The 23,209-nt window shown below is 44.8% G+C and overlaps 1 protein-coding gene across 1 annotated transcript; it reads right to left on the reverse strand.

Moving 5' to 3' along the window:
- Positions 1-3,562: 3,562 nt before the first annotated feature.
- On the reverse strand, positions 3,563-3,895 carry LOC138358169 (coiled-coil domain-containing protein 70-like). The gene has a single exon (XM_069315673.1). It carries the CDS (start codon positions 3,893-3,895, stop codon positions 3,563-3,565), a length of 333 nt encoding a protein of 110 aa, XP_069171774.1.
- Positions 3,896-23,209: the final 19,314 nt, after the last annotated feature.

Here is a 23,209-nt window from a genome sequence, read left to right on the forward strand (position 1 = left end):
GATCTTCACAGGTATGAGAAAGCGATGATCTTCACAGGTATGAAAAAGCGATGATCTTCACAAGTATGAGAAAACGATGATCTTCACAGGTGTGAGAAAGCGACGAGCTTCCAAATGTGTGAGAAGGTGATGATCTTCACAGGTGTGAGAAAGTGATGATCTTCCTCAGGTGTGAGAAAGCGATGATCTTCCAAATGTGTGAGAAGGTGATGATCTTCACAGGTGTGAGAAAGCGACGATCATCCTCAGGTGTGAGAAAGCGATGATCTTCACAGGTGTGAGTAAGCGATGATCTTCCACAGGTGTGAGAAAGTGATGATCTTCACAGGTGTGAGAAAGCGATGACCTACACAGGTGTGAGAAAGCGATGATCTTCACAAGTATGAGAAAACGATGATCTTCACAGGTGTGAGAAAGCGACGAGCTTCCAAATGTGTGAGAAGGTGATGATCTTCACAGGTGTGAGAAAGTGATGATCTTCCTCAGGTGTGAGAAAGCGATGATCTTCCAAATGTGTGAGAAGGTGATGATCTTCACAGGTGTGAGAAAGCGATGATCTTCACAAGTATGAGATAGCGATGCCTCAGAGATAAAGATGTACATGTTTCTCTGACCATTGCGGGTTGCCTGAGATAACTTCGCCCGCACCACAATATTGGGGTTATCGACCTCAACCTACACCCAATATTTTCTCCACGTATTTACACAAATTACACGGCTCACTGCTCTTGTAAAATCTATCGCATGTGCCCAACGGTTTCGCTGAACAAATTGTCTATATGTTTTCAAGTTTGTAATTTTATCCGGGTTTTATTTTACAGTGAGACCTTCCTCCCTTTTGTGAAGGATATTATTTGGTGCATATTCGGGAGACATGTATTGTGATCACCTGATTGTTGCCACCTGATTGTTGTCACCTGATTGTTGTCACCCGATTGTTGTCACCTGATTGTTGTCACCCGATTGTTGTCACCTGATTGTTGCCACCTGATTGTTGTCACCTGATTGTTGCCACCTGATTGTTGTCACCTGATTGTTGTCACCCGATTGTTGTCACCTGATTGTTGTCACCCGATTGTTGTCACCTGATTGTTGCCACCTGATTGTTGTCACCTGATTGTTGTCACCCGATTGTTGTCACCCGATTGTTGTCACCTGATTGTTGTCTCCCGATTGTTGTCACCTGATTGTTGCCACCTGATTGTTGCCACCTGATTGTTGTCACCTGATTGTTGTCACCCGATTGTTGTCACCTGATTGTTGTCACCCGATTGTTGTCACCTGATTGTTGCCACCTGATTGTTGTCACCTGATTGTTGTCACCCGATTGTTGCCACCTGATTGTTGCCAACTGATTGTTGTCACCTGATTGCTGTGACTTATTTGTTTCTACCTGATTGATGTTACCTGACTGTTGTCACCTGATTGTTGCCACCTGATTGTTGTCACCCGATTGTTGTCACCTGATTGTTGTCACCTGATTGTTGCCAACTGATTGTTGTCACCTGATTGCTGTGACTTATTTGTTGTCACCCGATTGTTGTCACCCGATTGTTGTCACCTGATTGTTGTCACCCGATTGTTGTCACCTGATTTCTGTCATCAGATTGTTGTCACCTGATTGTTGTCACCTGATTGTAGCCACCTGATTGTTGTCACCTGATTGTTGTAACCCAATTGTTGTGACCTCATAGTTATGACCTGATTGTTGTGACCTGATTGTTGCCGCCTGATTGTTGTCCTGATTGTTGACACCTGATTGTCGTTACCTGATTGTTGTCACCTGATTGTTGTCACCTGATTGTTGTCGCCTGATTGATGCCACCTGAGTGTTGTGGCCTGATTGTTTCCACTTGATTGATGTTTCCTGATTGTTGTCACCTGATTGTTGTCACCTGATTGTTGCCAACTGATTGTTGTCACCTGATTGCTGTGACTTATTTGTTTCTACCTGATTGATGTTACCTGACTGTTGTCACCTGATTGTTGTCACCTGATTGTTGCCATCCGATTGTTGTCACCTGATAGTTGTCACCTGATTGTTGCCAACTGATTGTTGTCACCTGATTGTTGTGACTTATTTGTTTCTACCTGATTGATGTTACCTGACTGTTGTCACCTGATTGTTGTCACCTGATTGTTGCCAACTGATTGTTGTCACCTGATTGCTGTGACTTATTTGTTTCTACCTGATTGATGTTACCTGACTGTTGTCACCTGATTGTTGTCACCTGATTGTTGCCACCCGATTGTTGTCACCTGATTGTTGCCAACTGATTGTTGTCACATGATTGTTAGCACCTGATTGTTGTCACTTGATTGCTCCTACTTGATTTTTGAAAATTTATTGTTCTCACTGGATTGTTGTTACCTGAATTTTGTCAACTGATTGTTGCCTCTGATTGTTGTCACATCATTATCGTCAAGTAATTGTAGAGACATATTTGTAGTCCCTTGAAGGAGGTCAGCAGGGGGACATGGGAGGTCCGGGTGGTCGTCACTCCATCAGGAAGGTCAGCAGGTGGACATGGGAGGTCCGGGTGGTCGTCACTCCATCAGGAAGGTCAGCAGGTGGACATGGGAAGTCCAGGTGGTCGTCACTCCATCAGGAAGGTCAGCAGGAGGACACGAGAGATCCGGGTGGTCGTCACTCCCTCAGGAAGGTCAGCAGGTGGACATGGGAAGTCCGGGTGGTCGTCACTCTCTCAGGAAGGTCGGCAGGGGGACATGGGAGGTCACGGTGGTCGTCACTCCATCAGGAAGGTCTGCAGGTGGACATGGGAAGTCCAGGTGGTCGTCACTCCATCAGGAAGGTCAGCAGGAGGACACGAGAGATCCGGGTGGTCGTCACTCCCTCAGGAAGGTCAGCAGGTGGACATGGGAAGTCTGGGTGGTCGTCACTCCATCAGGAAGGTCAGCAGGAGGACACGAGAGGTCCGGGTGGTCGTCACTCCCTCAGGAAGGTCTGCGGGGGGACATGGGAGGTCCGGGTGGTCGTCACTCCCTCAGGAAGGTCGGCAGGGGGACATGGGAGGTGCGGGTGGACGTCACTCCCTCAGAAAGGTCAGCAGGTGGACATGGGAGGTCCGGCTGGTCGTCACTCCCTAAGGAAGGTCAGCAGGTGGTCATGGGAGGTCCGGCTGGTCGTCACTCCCTCAGGAAGGCCTAACCGGTGTGAACGGGACGAGTAACTTGTGTAGAAACATATTCGGGAAAATTGAATAAACGATAAACTTAGATTTATTGACTTGAAATAGCAGGTGGGGGAGAGGTATTACATTACACTAGAACGACCTACCTTACCTTGAGGTGTTTTCGGGGCTTAGCCTCCCCGCGGCCCTGTCGTCGACCAGACCTCCTCGTTGCTGGACTGGTCAATCAGGCTGATGGACGCAGCTATGGTCAGCCTGACGTATGAATCGCAGCCTGGTTGATCAGGTATCCCTCGGAGGATACCTGTTCAATGTTCAATGTTCAGATGCTGATGTACTCTCACAGAGTACCTGTTGCACCTCTGCTCTTCATCGGGGGTATTCTGCACATCCTGCCATGCCTTCTGGTCTCATATGGTGTTATTTCTGTGTGCAGGTTTGGGACCATCCCCTCTACAGTTTTCCACGTGACGGGGGGACGTTACACTACGACTACAGGGAGGATATCCGGTGTCTCCCATCGCCTCCCACATCTCCCGACCCTCCTCCCACATCTCCCGACCCTCCTCCCACATCTCCCGACCCTCCTCCCACATCTCCCGACCATCCTCCCACTTCTCCCGACCATCCTCCCACATCTCCCGACCCTCCTCCCACATCTCCCGACCCTCCTCCCACATCTCCCGACCCTCCTCCCACATCTCCCGACCATCCTCCCACATCTCCCGACCATCCTCCCACATCTCCCGACCATCCTCCCATATTTCCCGTTAAATTTTCATGGTAAATGCTGGTAAAACTTTTCCTAATGGATCAATATCATAACATGAACACGAGAAAATATATTTTATGTAAAAAAATGAAAATTTCACAATTTCATATACCTTTACAAATTTAATATTTCACAAATTTTTATTTTATTCATTATGGGCTCAGAATGGCATATAACGTTTTTTTTTATATAAAATCTAGTTAGTTGGTATAGTTTACTGTAAACAATAATCAATGTGACTATCAAAATATGCGCAAAATTTAGACGCAAAAATTTAGAAGTCCCAAAGTTATGAATTAATGAAGGAACGAAATTAATTTCACCTTAGAACTAAGACCTTTGCATATAATATGTAAAAATTGTGAGAATCGCTCAGAAACTGAACTTTGTATGTTGTTTCAAAGTTGAAAATCCTCTTCATATAGAAAAATTAAGTGAAAGTTCTCGACAATGAATGTAATAGTTCGAATTTTTATGACGTATCTTGTAGGCTTTAAGCTTATCTTGTAAGCTTGTAAGCTAAGTATTGCTTGGCATTCGTACTCTGTTATGTCATAGTTTTAGGTCAATATGTGATGAAATGAAGTGAAGAAAAAATACCATGTTTTCTATAGAGATAATGGGTTAGGGATATATAAGTATACCATATATAAGTGATAAAGTCATTCAGCTGGTACCCATTCAGTAAAACATCTCAATGAGACAAATAAAATAAAGTTAAAAATCTGTAAATACTTTTTCAAACAAACAAAAAATTAAAAGTCACAAGTTCTACTACCTGCGGCCTGTGGCTGATTCTCATGATGAACAATTTTGTTCCAAAACGACATCCTTAGTGACGGGAATACATTCTCCGAGAAGTAGAAGCCACAACAAAATCAACTGAGAAACAAAGGAGAAAAAATAAATAAATAACAATACCCAATTTTTTTTTAAATTCGTTGACAGGTGCTCGTACAAATGGACGTACGAAATATTGGCATTGAACAATGTCTTTATGTAGTATATAATAACATTCAGCAAAATACTCATTATGTGTGAAATTTGGCCCTTCAGGTGGCACTCAGCCGTGCTAGAAGATACAAGCTGCATATCCACTTTTATTCTCTTCTCATTACTAATCTTTTTTGGTCGTCGGACAGATGCTTGTAACTCTTTATCACTGTATTATACCTGAGTTTCAGTGAATAGGAAGGTGTTATCGTTATCATCAGTACCCGCCGTGCACGGATTTATTTTTAAACAAATTTGTATACAATGTATTTATTAACAATTTGGGATGAGTTTTTCACGACGCTGATGCCAAATAATGTGAGATTTGTTTAACATTTGTGAATATTTTTCATGTTTTTGACGAGTATTTGTGTTCACCCGGCCAGTTACGTGGCTGTGTCCTGTGTGTCAGTGTCACGCAGCTGTGTCTTGTGTGTCAGTGTCACGCAGCTGTGTCCTGTGTATCAGTGTCACGCAGCTGTGTCCTGCGTGTCAGTGTCACGCAGCTGTGTCCTGTGTGTCAGTGTCACGCAGCGGTGTCCTGTGTGTCAGTGTCACGCAGCTGTGTCCTGTGTGTCAGTGTCACGCAGCTGTGTCCTGTGTGTCAGTGTCACGCAGCTGTGTCCTGTGTGTCAGTGTCACGCAGCTGTGTCCTGTGTGTCAGTGTCAGGCAGCTGTGTCCTGCGTGTCAGTGTCACGCAGCTGTGTCCTGTGTGTCAGTGTCACGCAGCGGTGTCCTGTGTGTCAGTGTCACGCAGCTGTGTCCTGTGTGTCAGTGTCACGCAGCTGTGTCCTGTGTGTCAGTGTCACGCAGCTGTGTCCTGTGTGTCAGTGTCACGCAGCTGTGTCCTGTGTGTCAGTGTCACACAGCTGTGTCCTGCGTGTCAGTGTCACGCAGCTGTGTCCTGTGTGTCAGTGTCACGCAGCGGTGTCCTGTGTGTCAGTGTCACGCAGCTGTGTCCTGCGTGTCAGTGTCACGCAGCTGTGTCCTGTGTGTCAGTGTCACGCAGCTGTGTCCTGCGTGTCAGTGTCACGCAGCTGTGTCCTGTGTGTCAGTGTCACGCAGCTGTGTCCTGCGTGTCAGTGTCACGCAGCTGTGTCCTGTGTGTCAGTGTCACGCAGCTGTGTCCTGTGTGTCAGTGTCACGCAGCTGTGTCATGTGTGCCAGTGTCACGCAGCTGTGTCCTGTGTGTCAGTGTCACGCAGCTGTGTCATGTGTGCCAGTGTCACGCAGCTGTGTCCTGTGTGTCAGTGTCACGCAGCTGTGTCATGTGTGCCAGTGTCACGCAGCTGTGTCCTGTGTGCCAGTGTCACGCAGCTGTGTCCTGTGTGCCAGTGTCACGCAGCTGTGTCATGTGTGCCAGTGTCACGCAGCTGTGTCATGTGTGTCAGTGTCACGCAGCTGTGACCTGTGTGTCCATGTCACGCAGCTGTGACCTGTGTGTCAGTGTCACGCAGCTGTGACCTGTGTGTCCATGTTACGCAGCTGTGACCTGTGTGTCCATGTCACGCAGCTGTGACCTGTGTGTCCATGTCACGCAGCTGTGACCTGTGTGTCCATGTCACGCAGCTGTGACCTGTGTGTCCATGTCACGCAGCTGTGACCTGTGTGTCCATGTCACGCAGCTGTGACCTGTGTGTCCATGTGACGTAGGGGTGACTGTAGAGTAGGACTCAGCCTTGGAGTACAGTACTACTATCGAGCGTTCACGACGTCACCAAACTGATGTACTACTTTGTCCGTATCTAACCTCACTCAGGACCGACGAATAAGAAAACGGGATGTCACGTCAATATTACAAAATGATTAACGTATGATACAGCAACCATGAACCAATACATCAGCAGTATCTTACTTTACAATTACAATCACCTATTATAATAAGTGCAACCTACCATAAAGTAACCATCACACATTACAATAGCAGTAGCCTACCATACAGTAACCATCACACATTACAATAGCAGTAACCTACCATACAGTAACCATCACCTATTACAATAGCAGTAATCTACCATACAGTAACCATCACCCATTACAATAGCAGTAGCCTACCATACAGTAACCATCACCTATTACAATAGCAGTAATCTACCATACAGTAACCATCACACAGTACAATAGCAGTAGCCTACCATACAGTAACCATCACACAGTACAATAGCAGTAATCTACCATACAGTAACCATCACCTATTACAATAGCAGTAATCTACCATACAGTAACCATCACACAGTACAATAGCAGTAGCCTACCATACAGTAACCATCAACTTTTTCAAAACAGCGTACCATGATCTATTATGAATGACTCACATCTATATAAATAAAAATGGAAATGTTCAAATCCACAAGGTCCGTGACGAGGATTCGAACCTGCGTCAAAGAGCATCCCAGACGCTGCCTTAACCGACTGAGCTACGAAATGGTCCATAGAGTTGAAACCAAAGTTCTACTGAGCTTACTGGATCCTGCAGTCTCTCCGAGACACAAACCAGGGTTTTACACCTTGAGGTTTCCTTGAGGTGTTTCCGGGGCTTAGCGTCCCCGCGGCCCGGTCGTCGACCAGGCCTCCTGGTTGCCGGACTGATCAACCAGGCTGTTGGACGCGGCTGCTTGCAGCCTGACGTATGAGTCACAGCCTGGTTGATCAGGTATCCTTTGGAGGTGCTTATCCAGTTCTCTCTTGAACACTGTGAGGGGTCGGCCAGTTATGCCCATTATGTGTAGTTCTCCCCACAACACAACTTCCCCCATGCACTCGAGCTATGTCAATAGGCCGTTCTCCTTCTTCGCCCTTACTTCATTACACACAGAAATCACAATAACGTGATGCATCAAATGAACTTGTGGATTTGTTCATTTGATGAATCACGTTATTGTGATTTCTGTGTGTAATGGAAATGTTCATTTGTGCATAACTGATTATCTCCGAAAGTTCTTCACCGATTGCCTTGAAATTTTCACACAACGTTCCATTCGCATCCGAGCAGGTTTTTATATACATACTGTATAGATGTCACGTCTGCGACGGTAAAAAAAATATGTTTTATTCTGAAAAACAGGGGTTTTCATGTGTTTATCGTGTGAGGGGAAATGTTTGAAACTTCTTTACCGATTGCTTTGAAATTTTGACACAACGTTGCATTCGAATAGGCGCCTCATTTTATATATCTACTATATACATGCCTCACCTGTGACAGGAAAAAACATGTTTTTTTGAAAAACAGCGCCATCTGTTGGACGTAAGAGCAACACACGCTGTAATCTCCGAAAGTTCTTCACCGATTGCTTCGAAATTTTGACACAATGTTGCATTCATATAGGCGTGTCATTTTATATTCCTACTATAGAGATGCCACCCCTGTAACAGGTAAAAACATGCGTTTTTGAAAAACAGCGCCATCTGTTGCACATAATTGCAACATGCACGCTATATTAAATATGTCACGAATTCCATTTCCATGGACAACACCCACCAGTGGGCCTTGAACCCAGAAAGCACAACTACCTTCCAGTAGCTGCCATAATTGATGCCATAGCTGTCCGATTGCATTGATAAATTTTATTCTTATAGATTTCGATTTATTTTATTTTTTATTGAATTATTTTGTGTGACATTGTCAAGAAACTGAGCTGTGTTGTTTACCATACCGTTCATTTAATAAGTATAAGTATAGATGCCACACCTGTGACAGGTAAAACTATGCCTTTCTTGAAAAACAGCGCCACCTGTTGCATGTAAAAGCAACACACATGCTATACTAAATATGTTACAATTCCATTTCAATGTTTCTGATGGCATTGATAAATATAATTTTCATAGATTTTGATTTATTTGCATTTTGGTTTAATTATTTTGTGTGAATTTCGTTGGAATTGAGCTGTGTTGCTTACCATAACGTTCATTTCATGAGTATAGTTTATTTTTTTTATTTTTTCATATTTTCATTTAATTTTTTAACAGTTTTCTAATATTTCAGTGATGGGAACATTAGGTCACTTGATGTTCCCAATTTTCTGATGGGAACATCATACCATTTTGGAAGGCATCGGACGAGGGAGTGGGGAATTGTGGGGATGACGAGTGGACGGAAGTGAGAGATGGTTGGGAGGACGTGGGGACAAGGGAGGGGGGTAATGGTGTGGAAGGACGAGGGGACGGGGGATTTTGGGAGGGTGGGGACGAGGGTATGAAGAATGGTGGGGAGGACAAAGGGACGGTGGAGTAGGGGATGGTTGGGAGGCCGAGGAGATGGGTGAAGGGGGGGGGGGATAGTGGGGAGGACTGGGGGACAGGGAAGGTTGCTGTGGCTCAGCAACGCACATGCATTACTGAGTCACAGCAACTCGTGGCAAGGTACTGCTAGTATTAAATAAAATGAATGTATTACTTAAATTCTAAGGCTTTAGCAACAAAAATATGAAACACTTATTATAAAATAATTATTGTCGAGATGACTTGTATTAGGAATAAACAAAGATTATTATTTTTTTTTATTAACACATTAGGTACATCTGCATTAGTGCAGCTACCCTAGACTATATGAAGTGGAGTACAGTGTGTCAAAAAAGCTAACTACGTGATGCTAAAAAATCCCCATCACACAGGATGGTTAGTCATACAGAGGCATGTGATAAGCGGTCTGCACTGGCATACTCCGGATGCATTTTGAGGATATCAACAGCACAAGATTGAATAAGGTAGCAGTGGTAATACAAGTCCCCATCTCGCAGGATGGTTAGTCATACAGAGCCATGTGTTTCAACAAAGATTATTACATCTCCGGAGGACGACAAACTCTTAGGAAAATTCCCCCCAGGTTTAACTTACCTGAAATTGTTGTCTGTATCTATAATAGATAATATCTCATTTTGTCTGTCGGTTTGTTCGACGTTGAATGTCAGACGGTTGAGTTAGATTAATGCAACATTTCCTGGTGAATTGTGATTGTATCGCTAATGTCAGAGGGGTAATTGGCATCGACTCCCATACCCATCTTTATGAAGGATTCGATCCAGTTGTGACAACCGATGACTCCTATGGAGTCTAAATTGTGGGTTAGATTATTCGATAGAGTGTTTTCCAAATTATTTCTCAGCCGTTGATCGAACATTAATAATGCTGATTCAACGTCAATGACGTTGAATCATCGTTGATTCAACGTCGATAACGTTGATTCAGCGTCGATGACGTTGATTCAGCGTCGATAACGTTGATTCGGAGTCGATAACATTGATTCAGAGCAGATAACGTTGATTCAGAGTTGATAACGTTGATTCAGACACGATAACGTTGATTCAACGCCTATAACGGTGATTTAACTTCGATAACGTTGATTCAACATCGATAACATTGATTCAACGTCGATAACGTTGATTCAACGTCGGTAATGTTGATTCAACGTCGATAACGTTGATTCAATAGTTTTAACTGTTTTTCTTATATTTCGGTGATGGGAACGTCAGATCTATTGATGTTTCCAATTTTCTGATGGGAACATCAGACCATTTGGAAAGGCATCGGATGAGGGAGTGGGGAATGGTGGGGAGGACGAGGGGACGGGAGTGGGGGATGGTGGGGAAGACGAGGGAACAAGGAAGGGGGTAATGGTGGGGAGGTCGAGGGGACAGGAGAATGGTGGGGAGGACAAGGGGAAATGGGAGTGGGGGATAGTGGTGAGGACGAGGTGACGGGGGAGTGGGAGATGGTGGAGAGGATATGGGGACCGTGGAGTGGGGAATGGTTAGGAGGACGAGCGGACGGTGGAGTGGGAAATGGTGAGGAGGACAAAGTGACAAGGGAGGGTGGAATGGTGGGGAGGACGAGGGGATGGGGAGTGGGGAATGGTTGGGAGGACGAAGGGACGGGGAGTGAGGAATGGTTGGGAGGACGAGGGGACAGGGGAGGGGAAAATGGTGGAGAGAACTGCAAGAGACAGGGGACGGTTGCTGTCACAGATTATAGCTAGTTGTAAAAAAAAATTATTAATTAAAAAATAGTTTTTTGTCCTATGCTTTTGACAATTTTTCTTTTGAAAGTTTGTACTTGTTTCACTTCTAACACTGCAATTATCAAGTAAAGTCAAACTCGTCTAGTATTGAGTTTTGTGTTATTTTCTGCTGTGGGTTGTTTGGACGATGGAGATTTTACTGTTGTTCTTCCAGTGTTGTTTTGTGTGATGTTTCCTCCTTTAAATAAATGCTTTGTGGGCACTCGAGTGTATAATTGAACCTGTAACTAGCGATTTATCATGTGAAGTGCGATTTAATGTTTTTTTTTGGTAGTATAGTATATCATCCAGGCGTAGGAATAAACTGTTTCGCTTAATTTCTTTAATTTTTAATATCTTATTATTTTCTTTGATAATATATCTTTATTATATAAAGAAAACAATATACTATGGGATGACTCTTATAACTATGTTCCATTTAAATTTAATTTAATTAAATTTAATTGAACATATTTGCATGCGAAGAGAGCACATTAATAACAACTGAGGTGCAGGCCAGATGGAGTGGCCCCAACTGTCACTGCTGCTTCACATCTTGTAGCAGTAGAGAGTGAGGTCTCGGGCACACTGGCCGGCGCCGACGGCCAGCGGCCAACACGCCGCTTAGCCTCGTCCCACACAATGTTTCCTTCCCCCCCCCCCCCCCCCCGGCGCCGACGGCCAGCGGCCAACACGCCGCTTAGCCTCGTCCCACACAATGTTTCCTTCCCCCCCCCCCCCCCCCCCCGGCGCCGACGGCCAGCGGCCAACACGCCGCTTAGCCTCGTCCCACACAATGTTTGCTTCCCCCCCCCCCCCCCCGTTCCTCACAGGGAATGGCTACTGCCTAAATTTCGTTGTTGTCTTTTGTGCTGTGATTGGTGACTTTCGACGAGCTTTTTGTTTGTACATATATGGGCCCAAGCCGGTGTTGTTCAACATCACTTGTCACTAAATATCTAAGACACTTACTACCTCTGTCACAAATGTCGATTTCTGTCTAGTTATGGTTTACCTGTACTAAAAGAATTAGAGAGAATAGGTAATTAAGAATCTTGAAGCAGCATAAGAACTACAAACTAATAAGTGTCATGTGTTTGGCAAGCATGTGTGGTGGTGTTGCTGAATGCCGCCAGAATAAAGGATTAAAAGACACCTGATTTCCCTGCCAACAGTTGAAAGGTGGATCTGCATGTTGGTCAGACAGGATACGTGCAGCAGGTTCAGGGAGCAAGTCTCTGAGGAGAGAATTACCATATAACCCTGTTCACCTGAGGCTAGTTGCAAGAATGTGGACATACTAATTAATTGGAAATTGCAGTTTCCGGTTGCAAGCATTTTTCAATTAAGGACTGTATGAAGAATACGAACTGAGATAGCAGTAATACTGTAGAGATAAGTCTCTTTATTCCACCACCCCACCTGTGAACCCCTCTGACCTCCCACCCCACCTGTGAACCCCTCTGACCTCCCACCCCACCTGTGAACCCCCCTGACCTCCCACCCCACCTGTGAACCTTTCTGACCTCCCACCCCACCTGTGAACCCCTCTGACCTCCCACCCCACCTGTGAACCCCTCTGACCTCCCACCCCACCTGTGAACCCTTCTGACCTCCCACCCCACCTGTGAACCCTTCTGACCTCCCACCCCACCTGTGAACCTTTCTGACCTCCCACCCCACCTGTGAACCCCTCTGACCTCCCACCCCACCTGTGAACCCCTCTGACCTCCCACCCCACCTGTGAACCCCTCTGACCTCCCACCCCACCTGTGAACCCTTCTGACCTCCCACCCCACCTGTGAACCCTTCTGACCTCCCACCCCACCTGTGAACCCTTCTGACCTCCCACCCCACCTGTGAACCCTTCTGACCTCCCACCCCACCTGTGAACCCCTCTGACCTCCCACCCCACCTGTGAACCCTTCTGACCTCCCACCCCACCTGTGAACCCTTCTGACCTCCCACCCCACCTGTGAACCCTTCTGACCTCCCACCCCACCAACCATCCTCCATATATCAACCATCCTGACCACCAGCACCAACCATCCTACACCCTCCTGGCCACCCCCGTCAACCATCCTACACCCTCCTGGCTACCCCCGTCAACCATCCTACACCCTCCTGGCCACCCCCGTCAACCATCCTACACCCTCCTGGCCACCCATGTCAACCATCCTACACCCTCCTAGCCACCCCCGTCAACCATCCTACACCCTCCTAGCCACCCCCGTCAACCATCCTGCACCCTCCTGGCCATCCCCGTCAACCATCCTACACCCTCCTGACAACAACCACCAACTATCCTACACCTTTCTGGCCGCCACTAACATCCTACATCCTACTGACCAGCAACCATCCTACACCCTTCTGGCCACCCCCGTCAACCATCCTACACCCTCCTGACAATCACCACCAACCATCCTACACCCTCCTGGCCACCACCACCAACCATCCTACACCCTCCTGGCCACCACCACCAACCATCCTACACCCTCCTAAACACCATCACCAACCATCCTACTCTTTCCTGGCCACCCCCATCGACCATCCTACACCCTCCTGGCCACCCCCGCCAACCATCCTACTCTTTCCTGGCCACCCTAGTCAACCATCCTACACCCTCCTGACCACCACCAACCATCCTACACCCGCCTCACCACCACCACCAACCATCCTACACTCCTGGCCTCCCCCACGAACTATCCTACACCCTCCTGGACACCCCCATTAACCATCCTACACCCTCCTGACCATCCCCACCAACCATCCTACAACCTCTGACCACCACCACCAACCATCCTTCACCCTCCTAGCCACCCCTGTCAATCATCCTACACCCTTCTGGTTACCCCTGTCAACCATACTTCACCCTCCTGGCCACCCCAGTCAATCATTCTACACTCTCCTGATCATCCCTACCATCCAACCTCCATGTCGGAAATTTCCGACACCAAATTACTAACCCGTGACAAACCAGATTGGAGTAATTATGTTTAGCAATTACTAACATTACTAACTTTGCGAAGAAAATGTTCCTAGAGACTCCTTGGAAATAATATAGAAGTATTGCGTCAGCCATTGTCGACGAATCTGATAAACTTGGTAGTGAACATAACTCTTCCTGTATACAAGTTAAATTTTCTAGAAAACTCTTTATTAAAATCAGATTCAATTGATATCTGTGAATAAATAAATATCTTCCCCCGCGGATAATAAATTTAGCTGAAAATTAGACGCTACCAGAACCTGGATGACGCTACGGCGCACCAGAGCACCAGAGCTACGGCGCACCAGAGCACCAGAGCTACGGCGCACCAGAGCACCAGAGCTACGGCGCACAGACCTCCGAGCCGAACAGACGTGTCAGGACGCGCTCCTGATTAACACGGGCATACATAGTATCTCCAGCGATTCGTGCCACAGGCTCTTCAGAGTCCATCTACTCCACGAATTCGCTACTTGTGGAGTATTGTACCCGGACCTCTAGTAAGACTGATATTGCTTTGGCCATTGTAATAGATAGTTTTTGTGTTTCGGTTATGAAACCAGCAAGGTACCCAAGGTAAGCTGTTTTCTCACTAGAGACAGTCTTTTCTGTTAATAACTTCTTAGTTTACTGCTGGCAATATAGTCTAACCATTTCACAGGTAAAATTTGGAAGGAAGAAGAGAGTACTTACAAGCATCATTTCTATCATAGTGCCCTGACGCCATAATATTCTGGTATCTTTGACGTGGCTTCTCTTGATCAAGAAGGGGTGCATGAATGCAGTAATAATTAACCTGAAGCTTCATCAATAATTGAAGGATTTCTTGAGCCTGGAAGCAGGCCATTCCAACTTTTATGCTAAGGCCTTAAATTCTCCAAACTAATAAGTAGCTTAACCAGTAAAAGTAGTAGCAATCTATCGTTACTCAATTTATTTTGATATGGATTATATACAAGTATAAATAACCCCCAAATATGTGCAGCGGGTAAGCCCAGTATGAGATAAATTTAATACAGTCCACTTAATCATACAGTATGTTAAATCCAATAAATAAATACAAAAAATAAATGCTGGGAAAATCCCCACATATTTATGGTCCTTTGAACCGGATAGTCGAAATTAGGCTATCCATTAATAACCAGTGTATATAAATTATAGAGTTCTCCCTGTTATAAGTTCCTAGCCTATCCCGGCCAACCTCAAGCAACAACAGTGGTTGACATCACAGCTGCAAACAAGTACTAGACCTAATGTTCAAAGTGGCAATCATAGGGCATAGTCAGGTACCCAAGGAACTTGCCACCAAACCCTTAGCAGAGGTAAGAATATACCAACCCGTTCTCGCACTTGCTTATAGTCAATATTGGCTTATTTAATAAGTGCATATGTTACGGCCCTCTCGGGACGCAACGGGGTCCTTACTCTGATGTTGTTATAGGAAGATATATATATCCGTTCCCAAGCCAGTAGTGGCTATCAAGGGATGAGATCCGTGACGCAAGTAACTTAAAGGGAGTAGGGAAAGAAAGTTAAGAACTTAATATTATAATTATTACCATCACCGATTAAATATATAAAGTAAAAGAGTGCACAAGGGGGAGGGGTATTAACACTAGACAAGGGGGTTATTCACAATATGATCTTCTGCTGAAGACTCTGGATCTAGAAGTTAGGTGCTGAGTCCTCGGTGCTTTCTTCGTGGCCACACAACGAAATCTCCAAGAAGTTGAGCCTACCCTGGCCACAGGTCAGCCAAAACACAGGTCCACTGGGGGCACCGCCGTGGAGGCCGTCAACCACACGTCCAGCTGGTCCGCTGGCAGGTTCTGAGCCAACAAGGCTGGTCCGGCCACTCCACGAACGATAAAAAGGGAACGCCCTAGACAGGAGCCTCGTGTGACACCACAAATCACTCTCCTGTCTTCAGTACCCCAGTGGATAATCGTCTCCAACAGTCAGTCCCGGGTAAATCCTCTTACTGCCACTCCACTGGCAGGCTAACACACCACAGTGTTCTTCCGGGGGGACGACTTCACAACAGCTGCAGCAAAGTTCAAGGTATGGAGACTGGCTGCCTCGGGTAGACTGACTCGACTCCCATCACAGTAGTCCCAGGTCGACTCTGTAAGCAGACACGTCATCAATAACCGGGACACTAAAACACCTCACTTACGGGCTCGGGCACAAACACCTGACGTATCCAGTCCATAGATGGCGCTGTCGTCTGAGCACCACCTCACCAGAGGTCAGGAGCGGCTGGGTTGTGAGCTGCACAGGACTGGAAACTGGCCCTTGTGGCTGGTACACCTTGTCCTCACCAGGTGTCGTCGTCCGTTTGGCGGGGGTTTCGGGAGCTGACCCACAGATGGCGCGGTCGGTACTGCTCCTGGCTCGGACGCTGGATCCGGGTTCGTAACAGTGACATACTAATTGATTGTGAATATTTTAGTTTACCTTGAAAAGCTTCATAGAAAACACCGACCTCATCTAACCTTCTTAGTATGTTAAGATAAGCATCAAATTGCTTCTTAATTACAATTATTACTTAACCTATAGCGTTGATAGGTTATGCTATAGGTTACTTAACCTATCAACGATTAAGGTTAAGGTTAAGGATAGGTTAAGTAATAATTGTAAATAAGAAGCAATAAGATGCTTATCTTAACATAAAAGGTTAGGTGAGGTCGGTGTTTTCTATGAAGTTTTTCAAGGTAAACTAAAATATTCACAATCAATTAGTATGTCACAAATGCACTTATTTAATAAGTCAATATTGACTATAAGCAAGTGCGAGAACGGGTTGCAATATACAGGTCATCAAGATCTACTGCCCAAAATTTTTATAACAATACAATACTAACTGCAGCACTAGAGTGGTCTCACCATCTAACCTTAATGTATGTAGGTGGTAACTACATACACCCTATCACATAACCTAGCTGAGATAATTAATCACCTCAGGAACATAGTTAATTCCTTCAAAACAAACAACTAAGCTGTAGAGTTTACTCTAATAGAACCACACCGACCACCAGAATAATAGGTGGAGTGTGCGTTCCGAGTTTTATAAATGCACAGCTGACTATATAAACTACTGTCTCAGGAAGAGGGTACACTGATAAATCACCAATTTATCACTGATAAAATCACTGATAAATCAGTGAAACCAAAAAGTACCTCTCAACCTACAGTCACTGTCGCACGCAAAGATGTGACTCCTAAAACTACTGTAGGAAGGAGAGACTGTTCTGCCAAAGGGGACATTCATCTTATCAATGCCACTCCTTCCCTGATCGTACTTCCAGAATAAAGAGTCTTAAGGAGCTGCATAAATGCACCAGATGCTTGAAATCACATGACCCCAGTACCTGTGCAACACCACTACACACTTGCAACAGGTGCCATAAGGGGTAACACCAGACAATACTGTGTGGTGATACTAGACAAAGGTCACCTAAACCCCCAGTGGAGGAGTGTTACAACCCTTGAGATCTTAGTAAGGTTGTTTTCCCGCAGTGATCAACGTATACGAAAATCTTCCTTACCAAATAGTGTCTAGGGTATGAATAAAACACTGCATAAACGGGAAAACAATATAACTACGCTAAGGGTGACAAAATATAACATATAAATAGTAAAAATATAACAGCCAGATATATTCTTTAGCATGCAATAATATCAATGAAAATCCTTAGTAAACACAGACCATCGCTTAAAACACATGAATGAATAAATGGTGTAGCACAATTAGTCATACCAAGAGAATTAACTGAGTAATGAGCTAAATAAACAATGTCCCCTGACTTAACTTGTACACATGTCTCCTCTCCATGCAGCTACCCACGCGTCTCACTAAATCCTGGCTCGCAGGGCAGGCGTCCTACCAACACATCAACTAAGCATCCACATGCACTCTTGTGAAACTCTACTAACAAAAGTATAGTTCTAATAACCGAATCATTAGTAATCTTAAGAGTATGTAATACTGTTACATTACTCACCAGAATTTAATGGAAAACAATAATAGGAATTGAAGGCGATGAGTCACAATAACAGTAGTGAAGTTGAGGACTAGAACCACGTGCACCATCTGGCCAGGTGGCTCTACTAGAGCCAGCTGGTCCAGGTGGGGTTTACGTTATGTTACGTTACGTTACGTTACGTAACGTAACGTTACGTTACGTTACATTGTGTTACAGATGCTAACACCATGTGACTGCATTAGGCTGTGTTATGTCTGTCAGTTATTGAATAAAACGTATTAAGAGAATGATAAACTATTTTTCACCCATTATGCTAACACTAGTCTCTGTTTTTTCTATCAGATAGACTGCTAAAACAGTCATAACCAGAGCTAACTATTTTAAATTAAAAGTGCAAAGATGTTTTGGAGTGCTATTTTAGTCAAGAAATGACACAAAATTGTGTTTATTGACTAGTGCGAGGCTGAACAAATCAGGAGGTATATGTTGTGATCACGCAGTTAACAAAAAAATAGAATTTGTAGGTGGTGAACACGTCTCCTCAAACTCTTCTGTGCCTATTTCACAAAGACTTTTCTTCCTAACTCTCCCCTCCTAGTTCGTGGACTGGTGGCACACCTTTGTTTAAAATTAAATTTACAAAGCTTCACATTTACAAAATGATATTTGGTCATCAGACAGAGAGATGATTTCCACTTTACGTTACGTAACGATATAATGTGATATAAGAACTAAACGAGTCTGTGGTAATCTTTTATTGTGTTTGGATGTAATGGCAAAACATGGTTTACATTTTTAACAATGTTATTTGGTCATCAGACAGAAAGATGATGATTTTCACGTTACGTTACGTTACGTTACAGAGGGCTGAAACTGTCACACAGTCAGCAGTCTCTGTTTTTTCTGCTGGATCGAGCGATCACTAATGGCTGATGAGCGCAAAGCACGATGGTGAGTGAAAACTCGCGCTATGGAAAGACACAAGGTCAGACACGCATAAATTTTCAAATGTTATAAGAACTGAAAACAGACATAGCCCAGAGCTATTTCACTATCGACTCATCCGGTCTGTTTACATTTGGATAATGTAGGTCTTAGAGAGAGAGAGAGCCTTGAACTCGGGGATAATGAACAAGTCAATTTAATAGCAGTAGCAAGACTATGTTTTTCCGCATTGTCTTATATATGTTTACTTTGCTTGGAATTTGTATGTGGGGAACATTGCTCACCTAAGGGAGAGAGAATGAACGGCGCGTTTGAGGTATAGCGAGGACTGACCGTGATGTGTATGTATGTTTGTTTGTTTGTTTTACCACAGTGAATATGAAGCTTCATTATGTTATGTCTACCAGTTGTTGAATAAACGTTACGTTACGTTACGTGATACAAGAACTAAACAAGCTTGTGCTAATATTTTATTGTGTTTGGAAGTTAAGGGCTAAACACGGTTCACATTTCAATATTCAGACATCGGACAGAAAGTTGCTCGTTACTCTTAAAATGATATTTGGGCAAAGAACGAAGTTACCATATTGGTCACGTTACATTAATTATATTTGGGCAAAGAACGAAGTTACCATGTTGGTCGTGTTACCTTACAAGGTTATAAGGGTGAGAGTGATGGGGGCTCGAAAATTGACATTAGTCTTACATTCTCTGGTGCGCTGTCAGTCTAAGTGAAATGAATAAAGATATGTGAACAGCGGCGGCAAGAGAAAGGAATTGATGTTACTTTTCCCCCAAATATTAAATGATCTGAATACAGAGAGAGTAACCACTGACTGCTATGTGTATCCCATGCAGTTGTATTTACAAAAAATTATGATTTGTTATAATAATAAGATTGAAGACCACCTTATGGCTCTCGATATTCTTAAAAAATGCTATTTGAGCAAAGAATTATGATACCATGTTGGGCACATTGCGATACAAGGTTACATATATGATCAGAAATAATACTAAAGGCTTTGCACAGAACATCCGGTCTGGGAAGGGTGAAGTGATGCTTGATGGTTTGGGCTTAGAAGGGGGGAGGGACGGGGGGTTGGGGTTTGGTGGAGGTGGATGGGGTGAGGGTAAGGTCATCCCAGTACCTCGTACATCTCACTACGCCTCAAACCACCATGAAGGTTAGACCCTAACGAGACAGATTGATGTTTCACTCATTCAGAAGTCTTGAACATTCTGTGACATTGTCTTGCTATGATAAGGCCGTTGTGTGTTACATGGTCAGCACAGCAGTAATGGGTGTACGAAGAAGAGGTGATGGAGATTATTAGGTAGACATGCATACATTTCAATGATATTTATTTGGGCAGCAGATGTTGTGATCACAGTTAACAAGAACAATTTGTAGGTAGAGATCGCGTCTCCTGTGACGATGTGTTGACTTATATTAAATTTTGTAACTAGCTCGTCATGATTGTAACTTGCTTACCTAAAAATTAATTGTGGAGAAAGAGAGAGAGAGAGAGAGAGAGAGAGAGAGAGAGAGAGAGAGAGAGAGAGAGAGAGAGAGAGAGAGAGAGAGAGAGAGAGAGAGAGAGAGAGAGAGAGAGAGAGAGAGAGAGAGAGAGAGAGAGAGAGAGAGAGAGAGAGAGAGACAGAGACACAGAGAGAGAGAGAGACAGAGAGAGAGAGAGAGAGAGAGAGAGAGAGAGAGAGAGAGAGAGAGAGAGAGAGAGAGAGAGAGAGAGAGACAGAGACACAGAGAGAGAGAGAGACAGAGACACAGAGAGAGAGAGAGAGAGAGAGAGAGAGAGAGAGAGAGAGAGAGAGAGAGAGAGAGAGAGAGAGAGAGAGACAGAGACAGAGACAGAGACAGAGACAGAGACAGAGACAGAGACAGAGACAGAGACAGAGACAGAGACAGAGACAGAGACAGAGACAGAGACAGAGACAGAGACAGAGACAGAGACAGAGACAGAGAGAGAGAGAGAGAGAGAGAGAGAGAGAGAGAGAGAGAGAGAGAGAGAGAGAGAGAGAGAGAGAGAGAGAGAGAGAGAGAGAGAGAGAGAGCTGGTACACCCCATTACCGTCACCGTCACTCCACCAGTGAGAGGGGGATGGTACGATGAAGATATGACCACACCAACTACTTGGAAATGCTCTTCAGTTACCCTCTGACCCGTGGGCAGTACACACACACACACACACCTCTGCGGACTTTGAAAAACGTTTAAGGGTAATGGACCACATCCGTCCAGGCCTGTCACATAAAACAGACCTTCTCCACCAACTGATCCCTCATCTCATTCACAACTTAAGAGTGTCTGCTCTCTCTTTCTCCACACTTCCTGCCATGTATGGCCGAACTATTACCCTCATGGATCATCACCAAACACAGCTGCATAACTCGAAGAAAATAGACTTGAAAACGATTAAGTCTAAATGGACCACATCCCTCTTGCTGCAGCTCTCATCTCCTCTTGGACTCTGCTCTCTCCTACCCTCCTCTCACTTCCAGCTGTGTGCATGACTCAAAGAAAACCACATAACCACAAATGGCCCTAAACACTCTCCAGCTAAGGGGAAGTTCGCCTCACCCTTCCCTCACCCCTCCCCCACCCCAAACAACATATCTGCCTATGTTGGGACCCCTCACACCTACATACAGCCTCTACATAGCTTTACTTATAATTTACCTATCTTATAATTTACCTACTTTACCTATCATCTTTAATCAAAAGTATTATCTACACACCGGATTAAGTCTACGGCAAACACACATATATATTCAACTACTCTTTCCACATATTCCACTCATATCCTCGTATTTCTTACTCTACCACATACCCCACATAGCCCACATACTCTCCTACCCCCCAACAACATGACCCCCCATCTTTCCTGACCGCATACACAAACACCGGACGCTCACACGCGTCCGACACGCGCCAAACTTCCGGGAAAATCCCCCCAAACCCTTTGCGACTAGACACCTGCGCCCCACCTGGACCAGCTGGCTCTAGTAGAGCCACCTGGCCAGATGGTGCGCGTGGTTCTAGCCCTCAACTTCACTACTACTAACGTGGCTAAAGTATGATGACCAGACCACACACTAGAATGTGAAGGGTCGTCCCTTCACATTCTAGTGAGTGGTCTGGTCATCAATAATAGGAATTAATCAAGGTTGAAATATAAACGCTAGCTTGACAACTAGACCAACTCTGGACACATCCAAATATGGTCATCCCTCCACACGGAAGAAACCACACTCCCTCCAACTGGAAATAACTTGCTCAAGCCTCGTAAAATAATAATGCAACTCAGGCACACTACAGCATGTTACAATATACATCATACAAGTCTATAATCAATACAATGTCAATCGGATACACAACTGGATACTATACTAATTATAGAACAGAACAATAAAGTAATATAAGCTAGGGAGCCGGTCGGTCGAGCGGACAGCACACTGGACTTATGATCCTGTGGTCCCGGTTTCGATCCCGGGCGCCGGCGAGAAACAATGGGCAGAGTTTCTTTCACCCAATGCCCCTGTTACCTAGCAGTAAAATAGGTACCTGGGTGTTAGTCAGCTGTCACGGGCTGCTTCCTGGGGGTGGAGGCCTGGTCGAGGACCGGGCCGTGGGGACACTAAAAGCCCCGAAATCATCTCAAGATAATCATGATAATGTTAGAATCTATGCAAGATTCGTAACAAGGAGGAAACTAATACCACAGTGCAGTACTATAAAGTACAACAGGATTATATGTACTAACCACAAAGTCCAACAATAACGCGACTTTACCAACTTCTCAATTACATATAAGCAACAAAGGGTCCAAGATCGCCACTCGTCGGCTATTTGATCAGCGATCACAAAAGGCGTTTGTCACCAAGGTGGCATATGACTTAAAACTAAAAACCATATATCAAGTAAAATTGAATATCTCAAGATTCCTAACCAACACATGATCCCAAAATTATTAGGTAGTTCGCTCACTAGTACGTTTTGGCTGTTATGCCAAAACCAGTACAAAGCTATAGTGATAGACAAAATACCATCGGACCTGTATGTACATATTCTAAACACCACAGCCAAAATCCTCCAAACAAAAGGAATTGAGTTGGCTGATAACAAAATTAAGTGTGATCACCTAACCGATATCCATATGCTTGTAGGTGCGGATTATTATTATAAATTCATCACTGGAAGCACTTAACAGCAGGGAATAATCCTGTTACTGTCTGCAGGAGGCCAATTTCTCACTGGCCCATTGAGTCAAGGACACCTAAACCTGTGGACAGCAATCAAGTCAACCCAGTGATGGTTGCATGACTAGGCCTAGAGCAGTCACCACTTAAATTCAGTGAC

Source organism: Procambarus clarkii, chromosome 82 (genome assembly GCF_040958095.1).
Source record: "Procambarus clarkii isolate CNS0578487 chromosome 82, FALCON_Pclarkii_2.0, whole genome shotgun sequence".
Lineage (NCBI taxonomy): Eukaryota > Metazoa > Arthropoda > Malacostraca > Decapoda > Cambaridae > Procambarus > Procambarus clarkii.

Bases quoted from the DNA above. Each gene is read 5' to 3' on its own strand.
- LOC138358169 (XM_069315673.1), bottom strand. From the start codon at position 3,895: ATGTGGGAGGATGGTCGGGAGATGTGGGAGGATGGTCGGGAGATGTGG.